The sequence below is a fragment of the Pteropus vampyrus genome, unplaced genomic scaffold, assembly GCF_000151845.1.
Source record: "Pteropus vampyrus isolate Shadow unplaced genomic scaffold, Pvam_2.0 Scaffold31, whole genome shotgun sequence".
Classification (NCBI taxonomy): Eukaryota; Metazoa; Chordata; class Mammalia; order Chiroptera; family Pteropodidae; genus Pteropus; species Pteropus vampyrus.
Window position 1 is genome coordinate 10,142,835 of NW_011888812.1, and position 12,179 is coordinate 10,155,013.

At 37.8% G+C, this 12,179-nt stretch overlaps 1 protein-coding gene and 1 non-coding gene across 2 annotated transcripts in view; both read right to left on the reverse strand.

Moving 5' to 3' along the window:
- Window positions 1-12,179, reverse strand: part of CKAP5 (cytoskeleton associated protein 5) — an 87,254-nt gene that overhangs the window by 11,658 nt on the left and 63,417 nt on the right. Inside the window, exons 27-34 of the mRNA XM_011356934.2 lie at window positions 11,012-11,137; window positions 9,633-9,782; window positions 9,135-9,338; window positions 8,790-8,925; window positions 8,159-8,352; window positions 7,029-7,201; window positions 5,687-5,860; window positions 5,346-5,466 (exon numbers count right to left, since the gene is read on the reverse strand). Of these exons, the coding sequence (XP_011355236.1) occupies window positions 5,346-5,466; window positions 5,687-5,860; window positions 7,029-7,201; window positions 8,159-8,352; window positions 8,790-8,925; window positions 9,135-9,338; window positions 9,633-9,782; window positions 11,012-11,137 (1,278 nt within the window). The remainder of the gene's footprint in view (window positions 1-5,345; window positions 5,467-5,686; window positions 5,861-7,028; window positions 7,202-8,158; window positions 8,353-8,789; window positions 8,926-9,134; window positions 9,339-9,632; window positions 9,783-11,011; window positions 11,138-12,179) is intronic.
- On the reverse strand, window positions 8,553-8,663 carry LOC111737832. Its single transcript, XR_002779587.1, has one exon. It is a non-coding gene; the product is annotated as a small nucleolar RNA SNORD67 (small nucleolar RNA).

Consider the following 12,179-nt stretch of genomic DNA (forward strand, 5'->3'; position numbering starts at 1 on the left):
GCAGCCCACCTGGCACTGGTGCTAAGAGTGAGGGAGTCCTTCATCGCAAAGCCACTCGCAGACATGGCCCCTTTAAGAGGCATCTGCCACTGCCCCAGCCTGTCCCACTCAGCTGCTCGGACTGAGCAGCCTCACATCTTCGCCCCCTCCTACCTCCTACCGTTGCAGGGTGATTAATTATTTTTCTCTCTAGTTGTGGTGCTTCTGTTCATCTAGATGCCATGTGACTTTCTTTGCTGTTTACTCTGCTTCTGTCACAACTGTGATTTGGTCACAAGAGGGATGAACAAAGCCTTTATCATCTACGCCATTTTTTCCTGTCTAATTTATATTTTTTGATTGGATTTTTTTTGGGGGGAAGGGTGTTTCACATTTTTCGAAGCAAAAATTTTTTTGTGATATAAATATGATTTATTAAAAATTCTGTTGAGTTATCAACAAAGAATTTGGCCAGTATATATTTTACTTTTTGCCTTTGTTGAGGTTTTCTTTGTGGACAAATATATGATTTATTTTTTGAAAATATTCAATGAAGATATGAGAAACATAAATTATCTTTTCAGAGACTGTATAATTCTCTATGTATGCATATATTAAAGGTTTAACTTTCATATGGTACAATACGAATCCTGAAACAAACTCTACCCATGAAATAACTCCCTATTCCTACCCTCATAACCCCTGGTAACCACTATTCTATTTTCTGTCTTTATGTATTTGACTATCTTAGGTGTCTTATGTAAGCCGAATCATATAATATTTGTTCCTTTGTGCCTGATTTTACTTAGCATAATGTTTTCCAATGTTCATCTATGTTGTAGCATGTATCAGAATTTTATTCCTCTTCATTACTGGATAATATTTCATTGTATGTATACACCACATTTTGTCTAACCATTCATCTGCTGATGGACATTTGGGTTGTTTTCACCTTTTGGTTATTGTGAATGATGCTGCTATGAATACTGGTGCACAAGTATCTGTCTGAGTCTCTGCTTTGTAGGAGTGGTCTGGGGATCTTTTAACTTTATGAGGAACCACTGAACTGTTTTTCACAGTGGCTGCACCATTTTAGGTTCCCACCAGCAGTGTAATTTATCCACATCCTTGCTAACGCTTGTTATTTCTCATTAAAAAAAAAAAAATCCTAATGGGTGTGAAGTGGTTACTTCACTGTGGCTTTGATCTGCATTTCCCTAATGTCTAATGATAGTGAACATCTTTTCATGTGCTTTTTGGTCCTTTGTATATCTTCTTTGGAGAAATGTCTATTCAAGTCCTTTGCCCATTTTTGAACTGGGTTTTGTTTTTTTTCGTCGTTGATAAATACTAATCTGTTATTAGTATATATTTTTTCTCATTCTGTAGGTTAGCTTTTCACTCTTGTAATATCCTTGGATGTACAAAACTTTTTAACTTTGATGAAGTTCAATTTAATTATTTTGTTGTTATTGTTGCCTATGCCTTTGGTGTCATATCCAAGACATATCTGCCAAATTAAATATGATGAAGATTTCCTCCTGTTTTTTCTTTTAAGAGTTTTATAGTTTTAGCTCTTATATTTATGTCTATGATCCATTTTGAGTTAATTTTTATATATAAGAGTCCAACTTCATTCTTTTGTGTGTGGGTAAACATTTTCCCCACCATGATCTGTTGAAAAGACTGTCCTTTCCCCACTGAATGGTCTGGTCACCCCTGTCATTCAGACCCCTGATTTGGTTTCTATAGTGATCTCCTTCAGTCCATCTACTAAATTTTAAAATTCTGTAACCATGTTTCTTTTTTTTTTTGCTTAGAAGAATTTTTGTATATAAATTCACCTTAAGTACTCTTTCTACTCCTCATTCCTCTCACCCTGTGGTCATCTTGGATCCCTCGGCAGTTTCATTTTGCCAGGATATTCCTGTTCTGGTTATTTTTATTTTTCTTCCCAGCAACAGGTCCTTCAAGGTGTGTTATTAATCCTTACCTATTCAGGATTCATTCTCAGGTCTGCCTTAATAATGGCAATCTGAGAATGGGAAATACAGCAGTTTCTGCCCTTGTAGGTTTGTGGTACACCAGCTGTCAGTCCTATGGCAAAGCACCAAGAGCAGGCATTTCTGCTCTTTGTTCTCTGAGGGTACACAACCAGAGACTTGCCAGTCTCAGACAGTGAATTCGGTCTTTTTGCTTAGCTCCCTGTACAGCTCCTTGGGGGCCTCCTATTAACAATCGAATAGGCCACCCTTGCCCCTCTTTCAGGGGATCTCCACAGACGAAGGGAGCTCTCTCCCCAGGAGTTCTGGTATGTTGATCCTCTTCCCTGGGCTCTGTACTATTGAACTTCAGATTCTCCTTAGGTCCATATGGAAAAAAGTCTTGTATAAGATAGAACTTGAGACTTGCTTACATACTTCACACATTACCTATCTGACTCAGCAGCTCCTCTGCTCAGAAAAGGTAGATAGATGGGTTTGGATTGAAGGTGACAGAGAAAGGCAACAAAGGATACTATGCATTCAAGTATTTATTTTCCAAAATCCCCTCCATTTGTTTTTTCCAATATCAAAACTGTTAATAGACTATTTGTCAAACAACAGCAAAAATCTTGTGCTAAGATTCCCAATTCTTTCCTTTCACTTCTAATCATCTGTCTTCATGGGGATATCTAATGGGCTGCTCAAACTTAACACAACAAAGACAATAGTTCTTGAATTCCAACTTCTCAAGCCTACTCTTCTCCCAGCCTCCTCCATCTCAGTACAAAGCACCACCACTGACCCAGCTGCTCAAGCCAAAAATAAAGAAGTTGGTCCCGATTCTTCTCTTACATTTCATATCCAATCCATCATTGAGTCTTGTGGACTCTACTTCTGAAAGATATCCTGGAGCCATTCACTTTTTGTCCCCTCCACCATGATCATCATAGTGCATATGTCATTTTTCATATGAATTTTGGCCGTAGCTTTCTAAAAGATCTCTCGGAATCCGCTCTCGCCCTGCCTAAAATCCATTCTCTACAGAGTGGCCAGAGTGACATTTTCCTCAACAAAAATGAAGTTTCAAACATTATAGAAATGTTGGAAGTATGGTAAAGAAACTTTTTTTATCCTGTATTATTTGAGACTAAGTTGCCGATCTGATGTTCCATGCCACTCAGACTTCAGTGTGTATTTCTTCTAAACAAAGGCATTCTCCTTCATAATCACAATATAATGATCAAAATCAGGAAATAAATATTAACATTACTACCATCCAATCTTCAGGCCCCATTCTATTTTCTCCAATTGCCCTGATGATGTTATTTATAACTAAAGGCCAGTTTAGAATCATGAACTGCATTTAATTGTCATGTCTGTCAGGCTCTCTGCAGTCTAGACCAGTCCTCAGTCTTTCCTTGGTTTTCTTGACCTTGACACTTTATAAAATATCCCTTAATTCACATTTGTTTGGTACTTCCTTATGATTAGATGACATTAGGAATGTCGGTAAAGCGATGCTGAATTCTCACTGGATCCTATAAGGAGGCACATGCTTTCATATTGACATATTACTGATGTTTGTTTTGATCACTTGATTAAGGTGGTGTCTGCTAGCCTTCTGTACTGTCAAACTACTCTCAGTTTTTTGTAATTTTTGGCTATTTCTGTATATTTGTCTTTTAATTTTGTGAGGAGGTATTATGAAACTATGTAAACATCCATTTCGATAAAATTTTAATTTATATGTACATGAATTTATGATAGCCTATTTTATTATTTTATTGAATCCAATAAATTTACTAAATTTTATTGTTTGTTGAGTTATAAGTCATCACTATCATTATTTATTTTGATGCTGAAACTGTCCCCCTTTCAAGCAGGGAGTCTGTTCTAGTTGGCCTCTGGGTACTTCTGACATGTCCCTATCATTCCTTGAGCCTATCTCTGCTGTCTGGCACAATAAGATGTTTCAGGATCATCTTGTACTTTCCCTGATTCAGCCCTGGAATCAGCTACTTTTCCAAGAAGCCCTCATTCCTTTTAGTAGAAAATGGTAATGGTAGTTAGAAGACAAGATGTAGGAGTGCTCACTGCTGCTGGGGTACTGCTGTTCCCAGGTCCTTTTAGTGAAAAGAGCTAGGGAATATATATATTATCTGTAACATACATTTGTGCCATATACATATACTTACATTGATATGTCTATATCTACATATTGAAAACCATGAATTCATACTGACTCATCTAATTCTAGTCCAATATCAGAGTTCACTGCATCTGCTTTCCTCCAATATTTGCACTGCCCATCTCTGATAGTAGGAAATGTGGCTATTTTCCTTGTATTTCTTTGACCAATCCCTCTGTGTGTAACCAATCTCTCACCTCTGCCAGCAGTCCTTCCCCATACAGATGCTGACTTCTGCTTGAGCTCTGACTCCCCATTCCGAGCCACCTGCATGCTGCCCTGGTCCCTCTAACACACGTGGATATCCTCCTCATCCTGCCTGGGGTCCTAATACCATGCTGGATAGACTGTCTGCACAGACATCCTCTTCATTCTACCTGGGCTCTGACTCCCGACTGCATGTCACGCCTCCTACATAACACCGCCCCTACAAGGCTTGGGCTCTGAGACCATCACATTGGGCCACTGTGGCCCCACTACCACTCCCTTGCCACAAAGCAGATGCCTACCTTGCTCTATATGAGCTTTAGGACTAGACAGTCAGAGAAGAGGAAGAAGAGAATGATTTTTTAAAAAACATGTACCTTCTTTACTTGAAATTCTTTAATGGTTTCTCATCACACTTAAAATAAAATCTAAACAAATTACCTTGGGGCTTTTAAAGCTCTACATGATCCACTCTCATTCTATACCACTCTCCTCCTTGCCTACTAGGCTTCAGGCATATGGGCCTTGTGTTGTTTCCTTGATTTGCCAAGCTCATTCCTATCCTAGAGCCTTATACTAGCTGTTCCCTCTGCTTGAACCCCTGACTACCAAAGTAACTACTCAGTTCCTCTCTCCTATCACCCTATTTGAGTTATATTTACACAGAAGTTACTATCACCTGACATTTTCTTGTTTACTTTTTCATCTCTGTCCACCAAAATCTACGTAAGTTCCCTGAGAGTTGATCCTTACTTACTCAATGCTGTATTTCCAGTCTCTGGTGAATGAATGGACTTATAAATAGCAAGGCTCTATAAGAGCTATATCCTATGAGGCAAGTGATGCCTAGTCGCTATGCACTGTTTTCACCAAAGTGGTACTGAATGCTGTCTGCTTCCTTTAACACTGCGACCAGTATGTAACCATTATTCTTACAGCCTGTTTATCCAACAGTGGAATTATTTTATGGGTATTACCCCTATTACCTGTGTCAGAGCTTGGATGCTTGTGTTGATGTCACCACTGGCTACTTGGGAGATAATGAAATTGATCGTAGATGCTGTATTACTATGCATGTCATCAAAGTGTGGAGAAACAGCCCGGATTCTAGAGAGCAGAGCAAAGGGAAAAATTCAATCTTTATTACAAGACATCCCAATGAGTTGGAATTATGTAATTCCCCACTAGATCCAGGTCTTAGTAAAGAACTCCTGTCAGCCAGGTAGTAATCAGTTCTAAAAAGTTCTAATTGCACAGAGAGCTCTTTTCACATTTGCATTCTGATGATCATGAACTGCTTATCCTTAAATGAAAGAAGTTAACTTACTTGGGTTCAGGAATAAGGACCGGTTCAAAAATGTCATCCAGTTTGTGTTGAACAAGTTCTGGCATTTCACATCGGACTGTACCATTGTCATTCTCAATCTCATCTAGATCCAGCTGGAATTCTCGGCGCACCATCTGGGCTGCCTCCGGATGCCCACTCATGTTTCGAGCTTGGCTAAGGAGAGCAAAAGGAGGCTCCTGAACTAAAATACACTTCTTAACCAAAGGGCAAGAGTAGCACTGTCGGTTGCCCCAAAGCTTCAAGACAGATGTTCAACTTCTGGTTTCAGCCCCCCTGAACAATTTAAATCTTTGAGTCTAAGCAAGGGCCTTTGATGGGCAACAACACTGGTTCATGGATACTCTGAGAGCAGATAGTTTTAATTTCCACTTATAGTCCCTGCCAAATTATAAGTATTCTCGTTAGTTCACTCAAGCCAACAAACCTTGTTTTGTTATTTCAGATGGGACAGAAAATAATAAAATACACCTATATTGACTCAAAGCTCACTACTTTTGGGCAAAATTTTAAGAAAATCTGGACTGGCTGGTTCTTTTCTACCAAATTAACCAGTGTTTAAGTTTTTCCAATCATAAGCATCATTCCATGCAGTATTCAGCATGTTTTATAATTGGAGGGGCAGTCACTTCTTTTTAGGAATATTCACTCTTGTTAGGTCAGGGCCAGAATTATATCCAAGTAATAGGTATTCAAAGTTTCCAAATTCAAATTGTTCAAAATGCACTGTTGATACAACCCAAAACAGAGCTGTCTTGCTTAAAAGGCAGTATTTTGAGTCCCTAAGCCAATTCTGGGTTGCATGCATTTTACTTAGCATTATCTAAAGAAGAGAAACCTGAGCATGACTAAATAAATAACAAATTTTACCCACACGACATTGAGTTGCCACTTCTGGTAGCCAGTGGACTTTCGCGGAAGGCTGGATTCATGGGATATTTATGGACACCCTCTACCCCAGTTATAAACTCTAAGCTAATCACCCTCCAGAGGGGATGAATCCAAGTCAGAAGTTAGAAAGATATAAGAGCCCTGCTAATGAGAAATTAGCAGGCAGTACTTACATCCTATAAGTGCGATACATAATTCTGTCCACGGAAAAGCAGTGAAAGAAGGCACAAGACTATTTAGAAGTGGTTTTGAGACAAAGACAAAGACAATGAAGACTGAAGGATTAAACATTTGGTTACAAGACATTTACCCAGACACTTTGTCATGCATGATAATGGCTACAAGAACTCAAGATTATGTCACAGGATAAGCTCTGAGCACACAAGGCACAGTCCACAGAGATGTTCTCAGACAACGACCCCCATCTACATACTTGAGTTTGGAGGATATGTCCTCAGCTGGTCCCTTGCGTAGCATGTTGGCATTGGAGTTTATGCTCTGTGTGCGCTGAGGTTTCTCATCCACCTGTTTTATTGGTGCAGCAGAAGGCCTCTTTGCTGATCGCTTAATCCTTTCCTCGAGCATGCTCATATCCTTTTCAGAAAGCTGTAAAAAGAGGCCCAATTTAATTTATTAGCATACACTTCCACTATAATTAAAAACCTAATTAATTGGAGGACTCAAGACTATCCATTTTCAGATTGAAGCAAACAGAATCTATTATGTTAGGATAAATTTACTTTCAAAACACTATCTACACATTTAAATCAACTACTGTTAAAACCTGCCTTGCTATAAGAAAACATAAGGAAGAACACAAAAGGAAAGGCTATTAATAACTACAAACAGAAAAGTCAAAAATTAAATGAAGTATCCTCACTTTTGCTGTGCGACCACTCGCTAGCTATGTGACTATGAGCAAGAAGCTTCACTTTTGGTCATCTGTAAAATTTCCGTCTGCTTTATCTCTTTCAGTAGCCCATAATGAGGATTTAATTAGATTAATACAAGTAAAAATATATAAGCTCAGTGTAAATATAGAAGAGGTAAATGGAGTGAAGAACTGAGGTCCAGGCACAGTGGTGGCTGGCTCAAAGGAAGGAAGGAGTCGGAAGCAGAACCTAATGTGCCTGGGAGTCTGGCTCATGGCTATAGCTCCAGACTCTTTTGTTCCGACAGGTACCAATAACACATTACACATAGTGAGAACTTGTTCACCAAAAACTAAGTGCACTAACATTTACAGAGCAGATTGCCAGGTAGAACTGAAATCTCAGACTAGCTCGATGTCTTGACTCAGAAATAGTTCTCATTTCTAAAGCAAATTGCTTTGAGTAGGATGCTCAGAAAAGAAATCTGATTTCCAATAAAACAAACCCTAAATATCTTATAATAATCAGAGACACCCTCCAGGGTTTATCTGGATTCTAGGACACACTGATAGGTTGAGTTTCATACAAAGTGGCAAAAACTCAGCAAGACTTGAGATGGCATTAAAACTGACATCTAAGTGACCTTGCAATTCACAACATGCTGACAATGTTCAAAAGAAAAATCACTTACAGTTCCAATAAGTTTGAACACCTGATCCCCATGTACATTGTATACTGTGACGATGGTGTTGAGGGCAGCATTGCGCACAGCGTTGTCACGGTCTCCTATGTGAATTGCTATCTCCTTTAAGGCTTTTCCTGGGGTTGGTTGGCAAACATTCATGCCATAGGACTCGACCAGGCACCCCAGTTCTTCCAGGCACTCTGATGGGGCAGAAAGGCTAGATTAATGAGACAATGCACATTTGGCATAGGGACATATCTTTACTAGAAACATTTCCGTTGGCATAAATTAAGGACTAAAATCTTATTCTGGCTTCACCTGGAATTTTTTACTGCCTTCCTATAAAACACACAATGAAACAACGGTGTTAAAGCAAGTGCTTCTGGAAGAAAGGGATGCCTGTGAGTCAGATGGCCCCTGTGCACTTGATTTTGTCACCAGGGTGGTACTGAGTGGTGTCCGTATCACCTGATACTAGGGCTCCACCAGTGTGCAACTCATCACTCTCACAGTCCAAATCAGAAGGTTGGAATCAACCACACAGACACTGAAGATGTTTCCGTGTTCATCTATAAATTGTTTCTTTTAGAGGTCCCTGCTGTACAGACTCATGCCTCAATTTAAATTGTTGCTTCACCTGCTCTCTGCTTTGAGTTTTTGGATTTGGTTCCTTCCATGATGAAGGGGAACATCTTGCTGGCTGGGTAGACAAGGCACATCCGGTTCAGGATGGCACGGACATCTTTACGAATGACATCCTTTGGTTCTCCAACCTAATCAACATAATGATTAAGTGAGGCATTTTCTGAATAGCGAAGGTCCCGCCACCCATTTTTCACTGGATCTTTAAAGAATAAGGACATGGAAATGAGTGGGGGAAGATATCTCATAATACATGGAAAAAGGGAGAAGGAATAAAAGTAGAGGAACTGAGGTCGGCTGAAAACTTGAGCAGTCTTCCAGAGTGAGAAAAGCACATTACCTTGAGGATGAGATAGGGGATGAAGGAAGATGCTTCATTCTCAGTAAGATGATACTCCTCCTCACTTAGCAGGGTGAAGAGTAATTTTAAATATTCTAGAGCCTTCATTAGGACGCTTGTATTGGTGTCAAAAAACCGCAGGGTAAGCCACTTCAAGATAAGATCCAGGCAACCAATGACACCCTCTTTTTCGCTCTCCAAGTGCTTAAAACAAGACAAATAAGACTGCATAAAAATTTAAGTTCTATTAGGCAAGTACTTAAATTTTACTAGAGACCGAAAAGAAAATTATAGATTTTTAAGCCTCCACTTAATATCTAAAATTATAAACACAGTCATTTATTCTATCAAACAATAAGATAGCTTTATAGCTCTAAAAATAGAGAACATGGTAATATTCCAGTTCCTTCTCAAGTCATGCAAACTTCTAATTATTTCACAGGGCTCAGCATTTCCACATGTATGAGACACATACACATTTATCTATTGCAAACTTACATCGACCATGACAGCAAGGGCTTTGTTATGATGCTGAAAGTCTGAGTGAAACATCTCATCCTGTAACCATTTAGCCACACAGCTAGACATCTGAGTCTTTAGTTGCTCAATGTATTCATCTCGTGGAGTAGTAAAATTCCACTTCAGCACCTGAAAAAAAAAAAACAGCAGAGAAAAAGGGATGTAAGGTGTTCAACTGAAATAAAGTAGAGAACCCTATGTAAAGCAGCTGCAGGAATCAGCAGAATATTTTAAAATTAACAAGATTAATTTGTAATTAAATATGGATGAAAATGTACTCTTTAAGCTGTCATACCTCTGGAAGCTTAACTCTGAAAATCAACTATGAATAGAATTGTTGGCAATTCTTATTTACTAGAAAAATCAATGTTCTATTATTGTATTACATGGTGGATCCTTTAATAAAATAAGGTACAACTTTAATAAAAGAAAAATTTGAAACATTAAAATATAAAACATATATAACCAGTCTAGGAGTTTAGTACAGATACACTCACATATATGCACAAAGGTCACCTTCAAAGACGCGTTCGGCAGTGTACTTTATAACACTGAAGGACTAGAAGCAACCTAAATGTTCGACGTAGTGGACCGAGGTTAAAGAGAGGTACATACATATGCTGTACCAATAAAAAGAATGAATGTACATATGGAATACAGATAAGGAATGATCTTTAAGATATTTCAAATATCATTAAAAGAAAAAAGACACAAAACAAAGAGTACAGCATGTTCTCATTTGTGCAAAAGTAGGGCCATATATTTATACATATCTGACTGCACAGGTATGAAATATTAATATTTCTGGAGTAATACACACACAAAAAAAATAGTAATAATATCCTCTCTGTGGAGGGAGACTGGAATGGGAGACATACTTTTCATACTACGCTCTGCACTTTTTGTACTGCTTGAATTTTTTTTTAAACGATGTATACAATAAAAAAAATTTTAACTACCTAATAAAACCAAAACGACGTCAAAAGAGAAATGATTAAACTAGCTGTATATAGTCAGCAATCTGTCTTTTAAGGTATCAGGTACAAGATAGATTAAAGAAGTAGCTTGCTACATATATAAAGTTGATAAAAATCAATTAATACTTTCCATTCTTTGATTCTAAAAATTAAAACAACTTCTTTCTATTTGGAGGAAAAATAGGCAATAGTTCCATTCTGTAGTTTCTTCTGTAGGAATTAATGCTCCCATAGTCTTAGAGAAACAAGACATAACTTATAAGCAAAAGATTCAGTTAATTATTAGATATTTCTCAATAATATGAATTCCAGACAGCAAAATTATTCTCGATCATAAAACAAAACAAAAACAACTCTTGAGGAGTCTTATTCCTTTCTTACCTTTAATCCCTTTTCATCTTTCATTCTTTGCTCCTTTCCATTTGGAACAACAATAAAAATAGGACCAGATTTATCTTCATCCTCCTTTAAGCTGGTTTTGCTCGGCACTTTCTTTCCTTGTGCACTCTACAGCCACGGTTCAAGGTACATTGGTTAGAGAGGCTACTGCTCCTTGAGAATATGATGTTGCTGCCTAGTAAAAGGGCACTACACTAACCAGAGCACCTCTCTACATTATATTCCACACGAAAGAAACAGATGAGCCATAGAATCCTGCACTTACTACATTTCTGTACAGGTTTTCTAGAAATGTTTCTAATAATATTCTTACGTAACTGTTGGTTAGTCCTTGAACTGTCATGTAATGTAGTTGGAATAGCTCTATTATCTTTCATTGGTCTGGGCCATGGGCTATTTTTGTTTATTGGATAGTTTTCTTTCTTGAGATTTTTAACACTATTTATAGCTAGCTTTCCATATTAATGACATTTTGAATAGTATTCATACATTTCACATCACTTAGTTGAGAAAGCTTTTCCCTTTCTCTCCATATAGAATACATCTCTATCACAGGAATATAACTGTAGACCCTCTGAACCTGTTTCTAGAGAAAGTTGCTAGAAACATTTAAAATACTTAAGTTATTACAGTGGTTCTTAAAAATAATCTAAGATTTAGAATCTTTGTATCAGATGGAAAGAAAATAATGAACACTCCATATATATAATATTTGAATTTCACTACTGGATCTATTGCTATAAATGCAGCAAGAGTCCACTATTCCAGTAGGCCAGAATTTCTTTCCGCTTTTAACACTGAAGTCATTCAGTTAAAACAAATATGAGGTCATATGTGAAACTGCTTTATAAACTGCAAAGGACTGAAAAAAAAAGTATGGCATTAAGAACAAAGTCAAAAATATTTCATAGCACTTGTGATCAAAGTACTAAAATAAGTCCTTGTTAAATTTGGGATGAGAACAGGGAAGAGAAGAGAAAAAAACAGCTTCATTGGTTAGTTTGGAAGATAATTACCCATTTAAATTAACTCGCTGAGTTAAAGGGGCCATGTGTAGGGAAGGAAAACAAAGAATTGTAGTATCAGACCAACGGCCACAGAGCACCCATTCTATAATGAGCATATAACAGTAAATGTGCTAGGTAATAAA